This window comes from Bufo bufo, chromosome 3 (assembly GCF_905171765.1).
Source record: "Bufo bufo chromosome 3, aBufBuf1.1, whole genome shotgun sequence".
Lineage (NCBI taxonomy): Eukaryota > Metazoa > Chordata > Amphibia > Anura > Bufonidae > Bufo > Bufo bufo.
Window position 1 is genome coordinate 179,008,042 of NC_053391.1, and position 22,018 is coordinate 179,030,059.

General features: G+C 41.5%; 1 protein-coding gene across 3 annotated transcripts in view; it reads right to left on the reverse strand.

Annotated features, from left to right (window-relative positions):
* Positions 1–22,018, reverse strand: part of LOC120994900 (G-protein coupled receptor 1-like) — a 653,505-nt gene that overhangs the window by 186,676 nt on the left and 444,811 nt on the right. For all 3 annotated transcript variants that reach the window (XM_040423783.1, XM_040423781.1, XM_040423782.1), the window contains one exon: positions 18,404–18,482. In XM_040423783.1, coding sequence (XP_040279717.1) covers positions 18,404–18,482 — 79 coding nt within the window. The remainder of the gene's footprint in view (positions 1–18,403; positions 18,483–22,018) is intronic.

A 22,018-nucleotide genomic window follows, 5' to 3' on the forward strand; every position in this document is an offset into this window, starting at 1 on the left:
GAAACCTCCCAGCAAAGATGAGGTATGTAGAATGATGTTAACCACAGGATGGGGGCAGCAGAACAGCAGCTAGGCAACAGTCACCGCAGGCAGCTCTCTAACAGCCGTTCTAGAAAGCTATAACGCTGCTGGAAAGAATGGCCCCTGACAGAGGGCTGACTCAGCAGGAGGTAGTGGTTCATGTAATCCGCGGCAATCCATTATTACAAAGGAGCTTTCACAAACTCCTGAGCACTGGGCACAGCTAGGTTATTGATTAAAGAGACAGCGGAAGCACAGACAAAGGGAGGAGGGAGGGAGAACAAGGCCCTCATCCATTAAGGGATGCTGCTCTCCACCAATTAGAAAGAGAAAAATCATTACTCAGCAGCCATCAACGACCTATAGGCAGCGATGAAGCGCAAACACTTAATTTATCTCCCCCCCACCCTGCTCCTGATGACAGGCACCTCTTAGGAAATCCAATGACAGCTATTAGGGATGCTTCTACATACAGATTAGAGCGCACAATCTGCTAGGCAGCGGAATCTTCATCTCCGTCTCCGGGCTTCGCTTGAACCTCCAGGGATGAAAAGCTGCCATGCATACATTCAAGCAGTACATTTTTACATTATTCTACTGATGATTTCAAGGCGATAATCTTAAAGGACACATTATTTTTTTTTCTGCTTACGCTCCATAGACGAGTTACCTGTAGGACATGAGTTGACTTTTGATTAAGATGCTTTTGCTGTCATAGCTGCTGGATAATCACTGCTTTGTCAAACGTTCTATAGTAGCACAAGCTGACAATCACTTGCTCACAAAGCAAAAGTTAGAGGGGCCTTACAGCTTCCAATTCACTTCTCAAGGTTGCGGTAAAAAATGTGGGTTGCTTCAAACGGGAAAATTAATCAGGCATTTTTGCTAATTTAATAAATCCCTTAAAACACATTCTTCAGCTCTCCCAGATTTACTGGGGGAGACAAGGAGGCAGTACAATCTCTGCCAACAGAATTTACAAGGAAAGATGAGTGACAATACTATAAAAGCCTACTTTACTACAAGAAGTGACAGACAGGCAGTACAATATGTGCCTGAAGAATTTACAGAGAGAGATAAAAGCCAATACTATATGTACTATATTATACTTTATTTCAGGGAGAGGCAGGGAGGCAGTACAATCTGTGCCTACAGAATTTACAGAGAGAACTGAAAGGCAATACTATATGTGCCTACTTTATTAGAGGGAGAGGCAGGGAGCCAGTACAATCTGTGCCTATAGAATTTACAGAGAGAAATGGAAGGCAATACTATATGTGCCCACTTTATTTCAGGGAGAGGTAGGGAGGCAGTACAATATGTGCCTACAGAATTTACGGAAAGAAATGGAAGGCAATATTACATGTGCCTACTTTATTACAGGGAGAACCAGGGAGGCAGTACAATCTGTGCCTACAGAATTTACAGAGAGAAACGGAAGGCAATACTATATGTGCCTACTTTGTTACAGAGAAAGAGAGGGATGCAGTACAATTTATACCTACAGAAATTAAAAAGAAAGATGAGAGGCAAGCCTATTTCACTACACCAAAAGACAAGGAGGCAATGCAGTCTGTGCCTACAGAATTTACAGGGAGAGATTAAAGTCAACAATATACATGCTTTGTTTATTAAGGGAAGAGACAAGGATGCAGCTCAATCTGTGCCTACATAATGTACAAGGAGAATCTAGAGATAGTTCTATATATGCCTCCCTCCTTACAGGGACAGATAAAAAAGGCAGTACTATCTGCATCCACACCATCCTGAAAGAGATATTACAGTACATGTGACTATAGTAACAAGGGACAAGCATTTAGTTGCTTGAAATGCTCTCTGGTAGCCGCTGGGTTTATACATATGCTGTGGGACTGCCCAGTTATTAAGCTCTTTTGGGGTAGTATATTCCAGGCGATGGCGGTACAAAGTGGGAATCACCCCCCCCTTAACTATCCAAGCAGTTGTGCTTGGACTTCTCCCTCCCGAGTACAAGAAAAGAACTACCAAAAATGAACAGGCTTATTGGCTGAAGGGATTTTTATTGGCCAAAGTAATAATCATGAGACAATGGGTGAAAGATAGGACGCCATCAATAAATGAATGGCAAAACTTAATGGCACGAATAACAGACTTTGAGGGTATGAAACGGCGCGGGGTGAGCTACGCCATAGAAATGGGAGTATAGATAGATAGATGGGGGAAGTGGCGAGAGGGGCATACCCTGACTGGAACTGATGTCCCCCCTTTCTCTGTCGATGGGGTTATGGCCAAATACTAAACAAATAAATTGTCGTGCACTCTTAAATAATGAATATCACCATAACAGTCCACATTAAATAGGACTTGACATCTATGAAGGTTTGAAAAATACCCAATAGAGGGGCATGAGCGCCCTAACGCCCCTCGTGGCGGCCGTACCAGGCCAGGTACGCTGGGTGGGGGGATATACGGGGGTTTTTTTTTTTTTTTTTGGTAATCAGGGACAGGGATGGGTTTTGGTCTTGATATATGTGACAGTGAACTGATACTAATCGAGGGAACTTCGAGATTTAGATGCCTCTATATGTATATACGCTGTTTAGTATCGAAGCGATGCATTGCTCTAAATATACCTGTTATATGTACTCATCTGCTGTGACCAGATAACCCTTTTATACTTGTTTTATTAAGAAAACAATAAAGATACAAATATTGAAAAAAAACAGTACATGTGACTATAAGTAGGTAAAAGCATGTACAGTATATGTGACTATATGTAGGTAAAAGCAAGTACTGTTCCCTCTAGCAAAATGGCCACTACATTAAAGTGAAATCTAAGCATATATTTCTGTCATCTTTCAGCCGAAAGTACCCATGCTAATGTAGTTTCACATTCCCAAAAACAATAGGACATAAAGTATAACATACAGAAAAAAAAATCTTATTTGAAAATTTACAAAAGCTAAGGGTTTTCCCATGACCAACATTTGTCATCTATTCAAAGTATACGTAACAAAGATCCCTGGGGCCCCACCAAACACAAGTATCAATTCCAAGTTTGTATGGAGAAATGGATATATGTCGGCTTATGACCCATACAACTCTATGGGAGTTGAAGTCTGCGGACATTTTTGTACTGATTTAGAAATGTTCTAAATAGTGTTCATTAAAAACTTTTTACCATTTTCAGTGTGTGTGTAGGTCCTTCGCCCACCTTCTGGTGCTGCAGAGTCTGACATAAAACTATCAGAGCACTACTCCTGCTTCTGATGGCTCTCTCTCTGCTTTGAGTGTTAGAGGCAGCAGGGAGTGGGTACGAAGTTATACAGCAGAATAAAGAGTGGAAGAGGGAGCCTCCAAAGACGGCCTCTCACACAGCCTATAGCTAGTGAGGTTAGCAGCATCCTGGACACACATATCCATCATGTATTACTGGAAAGGACATGCCACCATGAGAAAAGTCTGAAAGTAGGAGCAAGTTGTAAACTGAATATCAGGGGTCTGAAAATGAAGGAATGGGGACTGTAGGTTGAGCTTAGGTAACCAATTTAAAAATAATTTATTTCTATGTCAAAAGTGTTCGTAGCCTTTAAGGAAACAGCTACACACTTACCACCTGCAGTGTGCCCCTTACAACCCAGCAACAGAGTACTTTTGCCCCCATTAGGGTGCAACCACAATATTACTGCCAGCTACAGTGCGACCTCACTGCTTCCTACAAAATGTCCTGTTGACACCGACAACTTGCAGCTGTAATACTTCCATTCTGCATGTTTTATAGGAGCTATCTTAATCTTCTGTCTCATAATATGTGAGCATCCAACCACTTATAACAATTTCTACTGGTACCACTGGTATGCAGCTATTCAGAAATACAGACTTACTGTGCATATTTGTCCTTATGCTAAAACAATCTCACCTAAACGCATACATATACTCTGTAAGGCAATTTGTAAAGCCTGTATAAATCATTCATGGCCATAAAGCGAAGGATCCAGATGAAACACAATCTTTCTCTTAGCCGGATGATTTTTTTGTGTTGTTCCTTTCTAAGAGGATACGTATCATATGTAGTGCTTTGAGACGACTATGTATCTTCTATTCTTTTTATCAGTAAAATTCTGCACTCTGTACACAGCTCTTGGCAGAGCCCCATCATCTGGAGGAAAGTAATGTACTATAATGCTCCCTCCGAGCATTTATTATAGCCTTCCCCCACAGTCTGTTTTGTCTGCTCTGCTGCAGAAGTCTCTCCGAGGACGTGTTTTAAGAAAGGCATTTTGTCCCCGTTGTCCCTGTGGCAGAAAACATTAACAGCTGAGGTTACCAGAAAGTCTGCAAAGGACATGAACCGACTGCCTTGAAGATTGCAATTGTGTTCCACAGTATGAAACGCACATTATGATGATAAATCCATCCCTTTCTAAGGCATACACAAATCATATGCTGCTCTTAAATGGAGTTACTGACCACTGGAGACCACGCGTATATAACACAATGGTCAGGTCTACCTGTTAAGATTACCTACAGTATACCGGGATTATACCAGCAACTATGCTGCTTTTAACAGATAAACAGCTCCCATGTGGGTCCCTGTAACACCAGCAAAGTCTGAGTAGTTGAGCTCTACTACTGCGTGTGCTTTTCTAGCTGGAATCATGCTAGTCTGAAAAGAGTGCCATTTGAAGACAGTCTATGGGGCAGAAGGGTCAGATGCCTAACAACTGCTTTGTGTATAGGTGAAAACGAGTAAAAATGTCTATTATCGGAAAGACAAATCAACTTAGGGCTGTACATAGAGCAAATAGCTTAGAAATTCCATTCGGGATTGATTCAGCCAAATTGGTCTACCGATTCAATTCCTGTTGGAATCGATTCTACCTGGATCAAAAATGCTCCAGTTGGCCTGAAAAATGTGTGTATGACACTCTGAGCTGTCCTAGGACTCCTTGTATCTCCCTTTTTTCAAAGTTTTGTTTACATTTTCAAACCGTTTTTTTTTTTTTTGTTCGCTCCCAATCTCTCTCTGTCTCTAAAAATTTGCCAGAATCGAATCACCAAAAATTTGGATCATGCCAACCATCATCCTCAAAAACAAACAGGGGAGATCACATTAGACCTGTATGCTTCAACGATGACCACAGTGTTCACCTATTGTGCTGGCACTGCATACCGCCAACAGCACTTCAAACACTGTACTGTCCTGGAGAAAATGGCTGACAGTCACTGGAGCGGGAAATAAAAGCTCAGATTTATTTCTTCTTTCATTGTGCACTGTGAATGCATATACAAGGGAAGTTAAGTGAGAGGGCATATGTATAAAACATCAAAGTTTCTAGATGAAAACTGGCACTAAAGTGACGCAGTTACTTGGACCCTCTTTACAGTATATAGGGTCTGGCCTACAGTTATTGCAGTTCTACTCACTTCTGACAGTTTTTATTAGGCGGGGGGGGGGGGGGTTCCCATATTGATAAAGGACATGTGAAATTTACAGGAACAAGAACTGCCAGACAGCCTACTCCTACATGCAAAATGTCTAACATATAGGGGTACGTTTATTAAGATCTGCATTATAGACGCCGGTCTTAACAACACCCCGTAGCTGGCGGTGGATCCACCGGAGTTATGAAGAGGCGTATCCAGCGCCAGTTCTAAATGTGACACGGCTTTCTTGCTGTCCTACATTTAGACCTTTTTCTGCGCCTAAAACCATCCCTGACCATGCCACGTACAATTTTAGACCTAGCTGTTGCGCTGCAATCTGCACCTAAATTTAGGTGTATTTCAGTATAATAAATGACCCCTATAATGTTTTTCACAACATTTTAGGCTTAGGCTACTTTCACACTAGCGTTCGGAGCGGGTCCGTCTGATGTTTCATCAGACGGATCCGCTCCTATAATGCAGACGTTTGCATCCGTTCAGAACGGATCCGTCTGCATTATAACTTAGAAGAATTTCTAAGTGTGAATGTAGCCTTAGCGGATCCGTCCAGACTTTACATTGAAAGTCAATGGGGGACGGATCCGTTTGAAGATTGAGCCATATAGTGTCATCGTCGGACGGATCCGCTTGCCTCCGCACGGCCAGGCGGACACCCGAACGCTGCAAGCAGCGTTCAGGTGTCCGCTCGCTGAGCGGAGCGGAGGCTGAACGCCGCCAGACTGATGCATTCTCAGCGGATCCGCGTCCACTCAGAATGCATTAGGGCTGGACGGATGCGTTCGGGGCCGCTTGTGAGCCCCTTCAAACGGAGCTCACAAGCGGAGCCCCGAACGCTAGTGTGAAAGTAGCCTTATAGTGAGCATGCTGCAAATTCTAGTATGTATACTTAAAACTTGCATACTTTAATAAAACTTACATCTAGTAAATTTCAAGACATTTTTCCTGATAAAACTCTGTCGGCGCAAAAACATTTTTCCTCTGCCCTAGTGTTTCCCTGCTGGAGGTTATCCTTCACTTTTGTTCCTGGATTTCTTTTTTTAGAGGAGCCATGCCTCATGACAGCAGCCATCCTGCAGGCTCATTTTTCTGACTCGTGCATCACTGTATTTACTCAGCAGTATTTTCAATCAATTAAAATATAAAATGTACAGTTCATTCTCCACCGGACTTTAATGCTATTAAACAATAGCATGAAGATGTAAATTGTCATGAAGATGCAGTCAAAGCGTCCAGGTTCCTAGTACATTTACACATGCACCAGTTTGCAAGCGATACAAATGTACAGCGCAGCCAAATAAAAGATCAGAAGGAGCCTAAGAGTTCTGGGGATTTGTTTATTAGGCCTGCCAGTTGACTTGGAAATGAATGCATTGTCATACAAAGCAAGGATTGTTTCTGTAGAGGCAGAACAGAAATGATGTAAATTAGTATGCCAGACCAGTGCTCGGAAGCAACGTGACAAATTCACCACTTACATCAGAATGGCTAGCGGTGAAAATACTGTCTCGGTCACGCTGTAACGAGGAGGTTTAATGTACTTCAGCAGTCATTAGATCTATAGTCACTAGGTCTACTAGTTCTATATTAATGGGACAGAATTTCTCATCACAAAAATTTATAGTATGTCATATAAGTCTGATCGGTTGGGCTCTCATCAATTAAAGCAGGGGGACCCAGTCCCTATTCACAGCAGAAAGATGGGTATGCATAATAGGCCAAGCTAAATTAGAGATGAGTGAATTTATTCTAAACAAATCTAACACAGCTCGAATTTTCCCAAAATTTGGATCAATTCACAATCCAAATTTTGGGCAATTCGATTCAGGCAAATTTCTCATAATGTCATCTGACATTTTTCTGATCAGAAGACAGGAAAGAGGAAGAAGCGGATCATTTGTCACCAAAAAGCAAACTTTTTAATGAACTTTTTCTAAACCTTAAAAATTACTATAGTGCAGTTTGTTTTTACAGAAGCTTGTTGATACCATGCGTTTATCCATAGCTAGATATGTCACAGTCACTTTAAGATTACCGAAGCTGGCTCTGCATTAAAAAGCTTAAAATTAACTTAAAACCGGGAGTTTACCGTCGTCGCTGGCTGGGAAGGGAGGACCTTTTATAGAACTTATAGATTTTATGGAACTTATAGATTCTATAGAATCTTCAGATAAATGAGCCATTGGTGTAAAACTCTCAGACTTAGGTAGTCATATATTTCAAGTCAAATTTTTTTTCGCTAACAACAGGCATTGATTGTAATTGTAATTGTATTGTTACTCTTTATTGTTTGCCAATCGGGAATGCCCGAGGCTTTATGTTTACTGTATTCTGAAACATTCAATAAAAAACTATTGAACCAAAAAAAAGCTTAAAATTAGGTGAATACAGTCATAGAAGACTCCAGGATATCATCCACAACTTTTCAGGGCAATTGGAGCATTTTCAATTTGGGTCAAATTTATTTGGACCCAAATCGAATCATTCGACCGATTCAGACAAATCTAATTTCAAGAAATTTGTTCAACCTCAATAAAGTACTGGTGACACGGAAAGCCCTAAAGCTGACCATATGCATTAGATTAATGTTGGCTGAACCTACCAACTGACTAGTGTGTATGGAAGAGCCCCAATTTCTCACAAAACCAAATCTGAGGGGAAAGAATGTTCTCACAGCAGATAAGTTGCCACCAGAGGTTTCTGACTGCCACTCATTCCCTGCTCCCTATTGAGAATACATGGTTAGTCAAGAGTGTATGTATGACAAACATAAGACCACTACCTTCCAATCAAGTGTTTAAAGGGCTTGTCTCACTTTAGCACATTGCATTTATCATGTAGACAAAATTAATACAATGCACTTACTAATGTGTTGTTATTGTCCATATTGCTTCCTTTACTGGTTTGATTCATTTTTCCATCACATTATACACGGCTTCTATCCAGGGGTTACGACCATGCTGTAATACAGCAACGGTGGCCGTGCTTGCATAATACAGGAAAAGGTGCAGGCCTTTGCACACTCCCATGGTCCCGACCACCAGAGAGGCCAGCACCTTATTCTATAGTGTTCAAGCACAGCCACCGCTGCTGGACTGCAGGGTAGTCGTAACCCCTGGAAATGAGCAGTGTATAATGTGATGAAAAAGAGAATCTAGCCAGCAAAGGAGGCAATATGGACAATCACAATACATTAGTAAGTACCTTCTATTAACTTTGTCTACATGATAAATGCTATTTGCAGAAGTGAGACAACCCCTTTAAGGCATATCCAGCATGATGCAACTGTTGGGCGTTAATAATGGAAACACGTAGACGTACATACAATTAGTAGACAGCTGGAATCTCACATTATCATTTCACATGCTCAATTGGTGAATCTAATAGGACCAATTAGGAACAATTTTTTTTATCACTATCTAAAAACATGAGCGAGGTCTACAATACATTTGTTAAAATGTCTCTAAGACGTTAGCAGGATATAAAACAAGCATAATATCTGCTCCAGATCTGACCTCTCATACAAGTGCTCCAAAATTCTGACTTCACATACTTATAAATGTATTCAAGCTCAGACTAGCAAGCCACATCTCTACCATGACAACGAAAGGCGAGGTCACACCACAATTGTACTGAACGTCATAACATAATCAGGAAAATCTCCCGATGCATGAATCTAACCTGCTCACAAACTTTCATTATCCAGATATATGTCAAAAGAATGTACCCTTGTGTTTCCTTGGTGTACATCCAACATGAAGCATCCAAAACACGAGTGAAAACCCAAGAGGGAATGTTCAAGATATGATCCAAGTACACAGTAGAAAAGCCTTATTTAGAGGAGCATATCTTACCTCCATACTGTTAGCAGGATCATTCTCAGTAAACCAGGTATGCTGTCTGGTAGGGTTGATCCTGCTGATTAAACTGATACTGAAAATCACTTGAAGCGTTCCAGAAAAATGCCTTTTTTTTCCTTTATGGAAGTGAGAGGTTCAGTGCACTGAGGGGCGGGGCCAAGCCTCATCTTCTCAGCTTTCCACAGCTGGCCCCACCCCTCAATACGCTGAAGCCCTAATCTGCAAGAATTTAAGTCTTTCTTCTTAGGAATGCCACAACCAATTTTACCAAGACATATATCATTTTAATCAGCAAGATCACCCCTACAAAGCAACATATCTGGTTCAATTGAGTTCATCCTGCTGACAGATGAACTTTAAACTGTGTAATGCATATATCTTTACCATATCTGGTTATGGCCTTGTATTCATATGACACATCAACAATTGCCTAGTATACCATATGATATATAGTGGTTAAAAAAAAACATTTATTTACATGGGTAAATGTGTTTCTATAGGAAAGCTGTATTTCGCAAGTACTGGCAGGAAGGACTCAGAGCAGAAGTTGGCCTATAGCCAATAAGCAGTACGTACATATGTCAGAAAAATAAAAAAACATGGATAAAAACTACCAATCTGGGCGTTCATACAGATCTAAATATGGACAAAATGTATGAATTTGGTCTAAAGCCAACGTTACAGCTGAAACTTATTTATAAAGCCACCCAAGTGTTTCCAGTGCATGACCTTTTGAAATTATAATTAACAAACAATTAATTGTTTCATATTTCACAATAAATCAAGTCTTTCTTTATTGGCACTAAAGCCTATTGATTCTTTAATGAGGGGAAGCAGCCGCTATGATTGTCGGATCAGAGACCATCATTAAACGTTCTTCTAAACTGAAAAGACAACAGTGCCATCTTCAGGGTTTAACACTACCGGGGATCAATACCTTGACGACAAGCTTTTCACTGGACTCAACATCGAGGTCAGAGAACAGATCATTCAGACATCGGAAAAGGAAGCACAACTCACATCCTTTTGCACTAGGCGTACAATTCAGTCCATTTACTGATAAATTAATGATGAGCAAAAATATAATAATAATAATAATAATAATAAATTGAACAAACTGGAAATAAATGTACATAAACTGAAAATTAAGCAGGTAATGTGCAACTATAGACAGAAAAAGGGTTTTGTATCCTTATGTCCTCCAGAATCTGAATCCAGACACTGTGTTTCGCCCTACGCACAGATTCATTAGATTACACAGCATAAAACTGAAGGAGAAACACGAGACATGACTACCAGAGCTGTATATAGCTGCCGTCTCACTGTGCTTAGGACATCCACTGTCCCAAAAGACTGTTTTAACAGATTCTAGCACAGTACTTGGATCAGTTCCCAATTTTTATGTAAAAAGACATCCAGGAGACTAGGATGTTCCTAGAACTGCATCTATGGAAAACAGCATTTGTGGTTCTGCTTTTAAAATAGCAAAAACCTTAGAAAATTAAAGAGGTTATCCTGTAATAAATGCAAAAAATGCAACATCATATAATACTGTACATGACAATTTCTTTCTAACAAAGCTGGAACCAGCCCTGTAACTCACATGGATCCAGAGATCTCCCCATTCATTGCACTAATTGCTCTGCTAGATTTATTTCAAGATGGCTGCTCGGGGGGGGGGGGGGGGGTTGGTTATGCTGCAACTCTCTCCCTGTAACTGTCAAGGTTGCTAATAGAAGATGATGTGGCTGGTGTCAGTTGAAGGATAGAATTGAGCATGTGGGACCACCTCAGTGATGTTTCTGAGGTAGACAGAGACACAAGGAAAATATCAAACAGTAGGTGGTGCTATACATGCAGATTTTATTCCATACCTCAGAGACTATAAATGTAGACTATTTTTCATGGGACAAACCTTTTAAGATTTTAAATGGCAAATGTGAAAGAGATTTTTACAAAGCTCACTCAAATTTAAAGTAACACTCCAGGCAAAAACTAGTAAAATGAACCTAATGGTCACTGAACAAACCAAGATCAATACTTTCATTCTGGTCCTTCAAATGGAAGTCTCCAATGTGCTCTGCACAGTATAGTTCCTTAACATCACAGGCAACAACTACTGCTGCATGTTACTAGGGAACAGTGATGGTCAGTTTGCAGTGTTCGCCATCTGTAGTAAGGTAGACTCACCCGTCCGGCGATGCACAGGTAAGCTCTTACCTGTGCCGAGAGCCGGTCTGAAATCAAATGCAGTCACCGGGAGCAGGCAGTTCCGAGAACAGCCCGATGAAGGCCCCCGGCGGCTGTTCTCGGAACTGCCTGCTCCCGGTGACCGCATTTGATTTCAGACCGGCTCCCGGCACAGGCAAGGGCTTACCTGTGCATCGCCAGACGGGTGAGTCTACCTTGCTAAAGATGACAGCCCACATGTGTTCGCTGGCGAACACTGCGAACTGACCATCACTACTAGGGAATGATGTCCCGTTTATGGTATGCTCTGAGGCTATTGGCTGAAGTTGTATCTCACAGACTTCCTGCTCCACCCAATTCATGTATTCATCTGCATATAATACTATTAACACTGAGAGCCCTCTTTCTTTCTGCCTTTGGTCCAGATTATGGCCATACTTGACCACTCACAGTATTAGGGCTCATGCATACAACCGTATGTATTTTGCGGTCCGCAAAAAATACGGATGACGTCCGTGTGCATTCCATATTTTGTGGAATGGAACAGCTGGCCCCTGATAGAACAGTACTATCCTTGTCCTTAATACGGACAATAATAGGACATGTTCTCTTTTTTTTTGGAACATAAATACAGACGTAAGGAAACGGAATGCACATGTAACTTCCGTTTTCCGTATTTTTTTTGCGGACCCATTGAAATGAATGGTTCCGCATACGGTCCGCAAAAAAAAACGGACAAGGAAAGAAAATACGTTTGTATGCATGAGCCCTTGTGTTTAGCTGATATACTCCATGTTCATCAAACACTTCAAAAATGGACGTGGGAAGATTATTCTGTTGGTGTGACATGTCCTTCTCAGAGGCAGGAAATATATGTGTAAAGTAACTGTAAAGGCGGGATTTTGTCTTTTGAAAGTAAAGCACAGTTACAATGGGTCAGAGCTGGAGCATAATGTTTGTCCATCTTAGAACCATTCAGAGTATGAGAGGCATTCATCATGAGCAAGCAACATTTTAATAAATATATCACAAACAAATTAGTGATTGCCCATCGATCATCTTTAGTGTTCTGTCTTCTACAATTGTTCCATATACTGCTTAGTATTCACTGCACACTGAGCCATACAGAGGGATATCAGCCAATGATAACTACGCTTTTACCGGAACCAGCAGGGACTGTGTATTGATGTGAAAACCAGTATATTACTGCCAGTAGCCCATGGTCCACCAGATTCATAAAAGGCTGGCAGGAAAGATCGAAGGAATATTATACAAAGCCTCTAGCCTCACATCTACACTGAGTTAGCAAAAGTTGCCTGAAAAGTGTCCTTAAAAGGTGTTGTCTAAAGAAGACAACCGTTGACATATACTGTACCCTATTAGGAAAACTGAAGCTGTCTTTGTATTACAAGAACAAACATTTACCTATAGTGCAAAATGCACCAAATTTATTACATAGCATGAGTGTCATCATGACAAATTCGATGCATCTTTAGACTAACTGGTTCAAAATACTACACATTATTTCCATTATACACGGTTTGATTCACTAAGACTTGTAAATTATTGATTAAAATCTCTAGGCTTAAGAGTCCAGTGGGCGGTCCAACTCAGTAACTGACAGCGTGTAAGGTCATGCCTACAAAGATGGCTGCCAATCACCAATAAGACTGTCCACTGGACTCCTAGGCACAGAAAGAGCAGAGATTTCAAGCAATAATATAAAACTTTAATGGAATCTTTTTTCCACATAACAATATATCAAATCTGTTCAGCTCCTTTTATAACAAGCTGCTGGCAGATAGGACTGCATGTTCAGCATGACAAGTTCCCTTTAAATATATGAGAGGGATTATCCCAAAATGATAAATGTATTACCTATCCACAGGATATGTGATAAGTGTCTGATAAGTAGAGGTCTAAAAGCTCCATTTGACCACTCCATTCAAAGTTTATGAGACTGCTAAGAAAGTCGAGCCCAGCCCTCTGCTATCTCCATCTGTCCCATGGAGTTTGTACGCTGGACCGCCGCTCCATTTATACAAGGGGAGAATGATCTTCTGTTCTCGTGATCGGTAGGGATGTCATTGTGGGATCACAATCTATACAATCTACAACACCTACGTCTATCAGATCAATGCACTGTAATATAAATGAATAGCTAAATAATCCACTTAAAATCTAATCTGTAATACATTACTCTCGGTGTATCATCACCTTATGCAACACGGTGAAGCTGGCACGTTGCTTTGACGCAGCCGCTGCTGGTTGATTCAATTAGCAGGTGACAAGAACTGTCACTTTCTAATTAACTCTCAGCATCAAAATGCCTTGCCCCATAGCAGGGGAATGCAGCGCGGCGCTCAAAAAGATGACGGCACGCACCACTTGATAACGTGGCATATGTTCCATTCCACCCAAATACTTCTCTATGGGTTGCTACATTTTCATGATCCTTTCGAGAAGAGACCAGAATTATGTTATTTTATAATACCCATCAAGCTACATCCAAAATCTCTAATTTGTTATATTAGTTGTAGTTATTTAGTTTTTATATGAACAAGACCGATTAAGAGGTCTGATTCCAGCAAGTTTACATTGATAAAAAAAAATATATATATACGTAGTCTTCAATGGGGCGGAAATTGACACCATATAACATAAAGGGAAAATTCAAAAGAGCTCAAAATGACATAAAGGCAAAAAGTCAAAACAGAGCAATGATTTACATTGCTAATCATACAGCGAAGAGCTCGCTTTACCTGTGCCAGACGTTCCTGTAACTAGAGCCTGGGAAATTGCTGTGACGGATGCAATAGCTGCATATTCACCATGCTTGCTGAATTTTCAAATACCCAAATCTAATAAATCTCTCCTGAGCCTCCACAGTTCTAGCAATAACGGTGACTACAAGGTAAATAGCAGACAGGCGCTTCTGATAGAAATATGTTCTGCGGGAAGCACTTGATCATCAGCATTTGCATATATTGAACCTTGGGTGATAAAAAGATAAGCATGCAGATTATACATTTAACCGAATCTCAGAGAAACAAGTCTCTGTCCCATAAATGGCCACTACAACGGAGATGTAGATATAAAGATATAATAATTTAGATGACCAAGTAGACAGTAGTTTTTGTATCTTTTTTTCACAAACAATTGTATTGGATAAAGAACAAATCAATTGGCATGAAAATTTACAGGACAGGTTACACACACACACACACATATATATATATACACACACACACATTTCACCTAAAGCGGTGATCCCTATCACTATAATTTATGTTAAAGGGGTAGTCTGGTTTAGACAACCCCTGTTTTCATAAATGCACCCCCTCACAAACAATGGGCTAATTGCACGGGGGCCCGCTGCCAGGAACCCTAGTGAACAGATGTTAACGCCAGGAAAATCAGATGGCAATTCTTCATCTACCCTGCAGCGAAGTCATTAAAATGCCAACTCATAGTACCATATAACAAATGCAGTGTCTCCATAGCAATGAAAGCCATGTTGCCCCCATAAAAATGCCTGCCTACACAGCAAGGGAGATTTATCAAAACTGGTGTAATGAAAAAGTGGAGGAGCTGCCCGCAGCAACCAACAAGATTCCTTCCTTCATTTTCACTAGGGCATCTGAAAAATGAGAGCTGAAACCTGATTGTTATGGGCAACTGCTCCAATTTTACTTTAAATGAGTCTGGATAAATCTCTCCTACTGTCTGCCAACTGTACTGAAAGACGGTGACTGCCTGCTGTGCCCCAGTTGGCATCTGTCTGCTCTTTGCTTATAAAAGTGCCTGCCAGAATGTGCCCCTTTTCCCATGAACAAGTTCCCGAGCCATGGGCCAATGATCAGGCACATGAGTGCTCGTAAGAATCATTGTTCCCGATCGTTTCCCACTGTAAGCAGAGCAGCGCTCAACTCGAATATCTGCTGATCGACTCTTTGATGCCAGTAGAAAAATGCATAGGGGATGAAGGATCGTAGTAATGATCATTTGTGCCACATGCTGTTTCCATCAGCCATTGTGAAGGCTCTTTATTGGTAATCTGTCATCCTGATTCTGGATTATTATCTGCAGTAATACATGAATAGTCTTGCACATAGAATGTTTTATTTTCGTATTGTCCCCCGTTTCCCCACTTTCAGCAGCACTCAAAGCTGCACTCAAATACACAATGAAGACCGCAGTGCTAACATAATGGAGAGGACTCCTGTGCGCGTCCTCTTCTCACGTGTTTCAACGCAGCTTTGAGAGCTGACAGTGGGGAACGGGGGGCAGCAGTAAAATAAAAATTAACCTTATCTGCAGTAATAGTCACATATTACTGCAGATAATAATCCATGGTGATGACCATCAGTGGACTTGTTTTATTTTCTATCAGCACTCATGGCCCCACATCAGGCCATGTCAAACCACTCTTACCTCTTTCTTGTTTCCATATCTAAGAGAAAGTAACCTCTGAGATCAAGGGAGCTCACATGTTACTCCCACCCACCTCCTATAAAACTGCCTGACAGAGATTGCTCCCATATCAAAGGTCTCATGCTGTACATAAAGTATGCTAGGCAACAGTATACACACCTTCTCGTGTCCACCATCTAGGAGGAAGTGATCCAGAGTGGCCAATCAGTGGCGGCTCACACATACCCCCCTCCTGTTTCCTAAATGTAGCTTGCAGTCAAGCAATCTATGAGATCATTTGAACGCAAATAGAGCTCCTTCAATTGAATTTTCATCCTGGGGAAGGAGATTAAACTGAAATGAGTAGGCGGAAGAGATAGGCGCATAATATTTCTTCCTCTTCCTGCACAGTCAGGAGCTTTTTGCTCTAAATAGGATGATGATCTTCTGGTAAATCAGTTCCTTTGGGCAGCTTCACGTTATATTTTCTTAAATATTTTCTTATGGTGATACTCCAACTACAGGTTTTCTTGTCCTACCTGAGCAGTATCCCATGACATTACTGCAGTTTGATTCAGCACACTGAGATCTTTTGATTAAAGAGGCTGCAGAGACTGTCCTTTCTGTCTGACTCTAATCTGTCTCAGCTGCTTAGCTATTCCGGGCGTTCCTAGCAGTTTAGTGTCTGATGACATAAGGCACTGGGGCGACTGATATCATTGTAGAGTTTGCACTTCATGATTGCTAGTATGATTGCTCTTAGCTAGTGTGCAGAGAATGTATCAAAGCTGTACAGTACAACATTTTTTTTTGGTATAGACAAAAGTTACAAATTTTCACACAAGCAGCAGTGCGCACAAAATTAGCTTTTTTGTGCCTTTTCATGTGCGTCTGTTACCGTCTGTTAATATGTTCAGTGTATCTTACAAACAGACTTTTGCCTAAGACCGGCATCTTCTATATGCTCCTATGTCTTCTTATTATAGCTTTTCATCCACCTGGGACAACATCTTGCTGCAGGATCTGGATGGTCTTGGTTCCTTCTAATGTTGCAGTTCTCTTTCTCCTGGTTATGCCTATGTTCTTCTGTAGAATAGCCACCATAGTATCTTTATTAGAAGGCTTAGCTTCAGCAGGAGTCATACTGCCGGGACTGGTGATCTTGGTACACATTGCATTCTTCATCATTCTTGCGGTTCCGTTTTTGCAATGTTTGCTCACAATGGTAATAGCTTTTTTAAGGGCCATCATATGTTCACCTCATGTCAGCAATGTTGCTAGTTGCACCTGCTACATACAAGAGCTGGCTATTTATACCGCTATTACTGTGACATCACCGATATGCCCCACCTACTGTCTGAGGCCATGTGCATTTCTCACCCGTATCACTGCCTCATATAATAACATCATGAGCACTGTCCCACCTCATGACCCTTCCCAGGCAGTAACATCAGGTGCAATGAATGGCACACCATATGATAAACAAGTAGAAGAAAAAAAAAAGGACCAAGACTCCAACAAACCCCATCTATGGGGCTCAAACTTCAGATTTTATAAATGCAAGCAAAGAGATAGGTAAAATAGGAAAATTGTCCTATTTCTGCACGGTCATTAGATTACTATCCAGTAACTTTATCCAAGAAGGATTTTATTAATGTGAGTTATGCATTTAAAGGGCAGGTCACCCTCTTCATCAGGATACGGGCAGCATGCACTGGACACATCCATGAACTGTACACAACCTGCACAGAATAGAAGGTCCCCAGGAACAACCAGAGGAAGTGGTCATCCAGTGTCAGACTGAAGTTCCTTGGGGTCACTGGAGGAAAGGATCCTGAGGCACCACTCTCTATGCATACAAGACATGTGCACATTCACAGTAATTTTTGTTAGCCAAGCACAAGCAGGATATATAATCAATAAGGTTTAATAGGATATCTGGTTCAGAGGCGGCCCCTGTGCAAGAAAAGTCTGTGGGCCCCTTGCTAGTCTCTTGGGAGTGAGGTGCTTGTCATAGAGCTTCTTTCTAACAAGCTTTTTAATGGTTTACCGACTTCTCTTGTGGATTATGATCAGTAACAACTATGACAATGAAGTCCTTTACATGCAAGAAGTATACAACAAGAAGCACTGGTCTTTTCCTACTGGGCCCCTGTGCAGTATATCCAGTCCTGATTTGGTTACTGGCTCCCAAGTCAGTTCTAGTTGACAGTTCTGAAACTGAGAATCTTCTGCTACTATGGTGGGCCAGTCTAACTCTGAGGTCGCCACCATTTGGCAGGGCATGGTCGAGGTGGACAACAGGAAAGTATGTTTATCTAACTAACACCGGGGTACCTGGCGGCCTTGATTAGGATAGCTGGAGGACAGTATACACATATACAAGTAGGACTTATACACGACTGTATTTGACATTTTGACAAATGACATTCAAAATTGGCCAATCCCTTTAATGGAATTAAAATAAGCATAAAAAGGACAAGAGAAAACATTACCCTTTGCTTTGCCACGTAGATTATCCGCAGGTAACACAGCATCATCAGGAATATCAGGCTGAACAATGGAACGTACCATCTAAAAAAAGAACAACGGACATTTGATCATGTTAATATCAACTATACAACCTGATTCGGACGATTACCAGATGTAGTAGAGTTAACACACATGCTTAACTCTAGTAGAGTTAACACACCTTCAATTGCTTTTCAATGGCTTTTGTTTCACGATAAGGCGATGAGTTAAGAAATTTGAGTTACGAGTTTGAGTGTTAACCTTGCTACATCTGTAGGTGCACACTAATGAATAATAATAATAATCTATTCCTTATATGATAAACATTCACCATATCAACTCCATCTAAACACATTGTAAAGTTAAAAAATACCATCCAATCCTTGTTCTGAAGCCCTCCAAAATATTTTATTTTTGTGCCTACAATTCTCTCAACTTCTGAACTCTGCAGAAGTGTTTCTGCTTTTTATTAGGAGAGAGAAGAGATTTTACTGTGGATGTGTCTTATTACTGTAGTCAGCACCATGGACAGGGACCTACATACGGTTTTTTGAGTAAGCCTATATACAGTAGCAGGGATGCTCAACCCGCGGCTCTCCACCTCTTGTAAAGCTACAACTACTATCATTCCCTGCTATAGGCTGATAGTTGTAGGCTGTCCGGGCATGCTGAGAGTTGTAGTTTTGCAACACCTGGAGAGCCGCAGGTCGGGCATCCCTGCTATATGGCAATAGTAGTACACTAAAGGGGTTTTGACCAAATAACTTTTAGCATCATCCATCCACAGGATAGTGACAGATATATGATCACTAGGGTCCGACTAGAACCCCAGTACCTCTTTACTGCACGGCGACACGGAGGAGGAGTCTGAATGGAGCATGCCACTGAAAGTCTAGGGTTTTGTGACCGTTTTTTATGCAGTTTGCAATATAAAAATTCCTGAAATCACTTTAAAGAGAGAAGATAATTGAAAGTGGGCTTTGGAAAACCCCATTAAAGGTTAAAGTGGTGTAGCTTAAGATGGAACAATGTGCAACAAAATTGTGCCAAACTGTTGGTCCAAAGTAAGCTGACCAATGGGTGGTAAAAATTTTGACAAAATTGTTTAAAGATGGACCAAATTTATGATTCAGCATGAGTCACTTTGATACATTTGGCAAATCTTTAGAGTACTAGTCTAAGTTTATACTGTGGATTAGTACATCTGTCCCACTGTGTTATTCTATAGAGCTGTAATGGACAACCTCCGGCACTTCAGCTGTGGTAAAACTACGACTCCCAAGATGTACACTTGCTTGGCTGTTCTCAGAACTCCACAGAAATGAATGTAGTGCCCATGGTGTCTCGGCTGTGTAGTCTCCCACCAGGGCCATTTCTTGGACTGGACGAGCGGTGCAACTGTACAGGGTGCCACCTTTCTACCACAAAGGTAGTGGGGCAATAGTAACTAATGAGCACTTCCATTGGGTTGTGTGAATTTGGGGGCTAATTTGGGGCTGTTGTATGAACATAAAAAAATCTCACAAACCTGTCCACAGTCCCATGTCTGCTCCGTTCACAGACATCAGCAGTTGCAACAGCTTGAATGGTACATAACAGCTGCAATGTACCATTCTAGTGGCTGTGAGCACTGAGGCATATGATGGGCTGCAGCGGTCACAAGACCAATCCACTTCCTAGTCATATGTGTTTTGATATATGCAAATGATCCTCTAGGAGCAACGGCATCGTTGCTGTTATTCCAAAAGGCTCTGCTCTCTCTGCAACTACTATGCCCTCTACACTTTCTGATTGACAGGGCCAAGCAGTGAAAAACGTCATCATGCCTGGCCCTGTCAATTAAAGTGCAGAAAGCGCGCAGTTGCAGAGAGAGCAGATCCTCTAGGTGTAACGGCAATGGCCCCATTGCTCCTAGAGGCTAGAGTGTTCTACTGATCCGGAGCTGTAGGAGTTAGAACACACAGTCCATTTATATCAATATATAACAAGGTCTGTATCTCATCAGGCCTCTGCTGCAAAATGCTGGACTAAGTTACAGCCTCCAGCAGCATACAGGTAGAACTGAAGGGACAGCATACCCCACATCCAGGTGCCATTATTTGATGTTGGGGGAAGGGGGCACTTTTTTGATGTTCACACTCTTGGACACATACCTCCCAGGTTTTGAAAATCGCAAAAAGGAACAATAGCAGCAGTGTAGCGTGCCAATGCAAATTTTTTTTTATACTAAGCCATTCCTGTAATGCTACCCAATGCCAATCTATACATGCCCCAATCCTGCCCAGTCCCCCACATAGTAATTCTTCTTTATGCCCACATACAGTAGTTATGACCACATTTTGCCACCACACAGTAGTAATGCCCACATTGTGTCCCCACACAGTATTTATGTCTATATTTTGCTCCCTCCACAGTAGCTATGCCCATTTCACAGCAGTTACGCTCACATTGTGCCCCATTTCACAGTAGATATGCCACTTTAACAGTAGTTATGCCCAGATTGTGCTTCTTTTAGGCTATTTTTACATCTTGGCACATTTGCTGGATGCTACTGGAAAGCCTGGCAGCTCCATTAACTATAATGCGGTAGAGCTGAGATCAGGCCACAACCCGGCAAATATGACGAGAATTGACTGAACAGAAACCACTGCACATGCTAGAAAGCTGTAGCGCACATCTGAAAGTAGCCTTACAGTTCTGTCAGTTAACAGCTCCCCGCTTCACTATTGCAATTAACTGTCACTGAATGAGAGTGAATCCAGGACGACTAGGAGGTATGTTAACCACATTGCCTAGAAACTGCCCTGTCTCCCACTATGCAAGTCGAAAGGGATGTTGGTACTGATAACTGCATACTGTATGGCGGAATCAACATCTGTGCTGCTATCTATAGGCCGATAGCAACAACGTGAGACTGCATGCTTCAACAGTGTAAGCTACAAATGAAAGAAAATTCCAGGGCACACACAGCTGCCGCCAGGGACCCCCATCCTGGACACCCACAGGGCTGAATTATTAGGTAATTTTACTGCTAATCCTGCAAGAGACTTTTTATTTTTGCTGTTTGGTGAATTAACAGGATTTTCAGTTCACAGAGTGTCAGACTAATGAATTTTCACAGTAAATGTGTAATTAAATCACTGAACCACTTGCATACTGTACACTGTATCCTATTGTCTTCAAAAGCTGAATGCGCTCCTCTATATAGATGTTGAGAGCTCTAGTGACATTTTTGGGATTAATATTCATGTCATATATGCATTAATCACAAGTCAAGGTATAGCTAATAAGCAAATCCTTGTTAACAAGCCAAGGACCCACCTCCGGGCTCTGTCTGATTGCCAGGGTGTAATGCTCTTTTAATCATACTCGCTCTTTTTCGTACATCAATTTCCTTAATAGCCTTTAATAGCGCTGCATACAAATGTCAGCGCCACCTATATTCACGATGCACTTGGGATTGATCACTCTCTGGGTAAGGGGCTCTCTGGGTACCTTTTTTCTCCCTCTGTCACTCCCCTTGTTCCAGCGTAACTTATTTTACTACAAGACAATAACCATACTTATCCTATAATTGCAGTGAGGTACTGTCTACCACG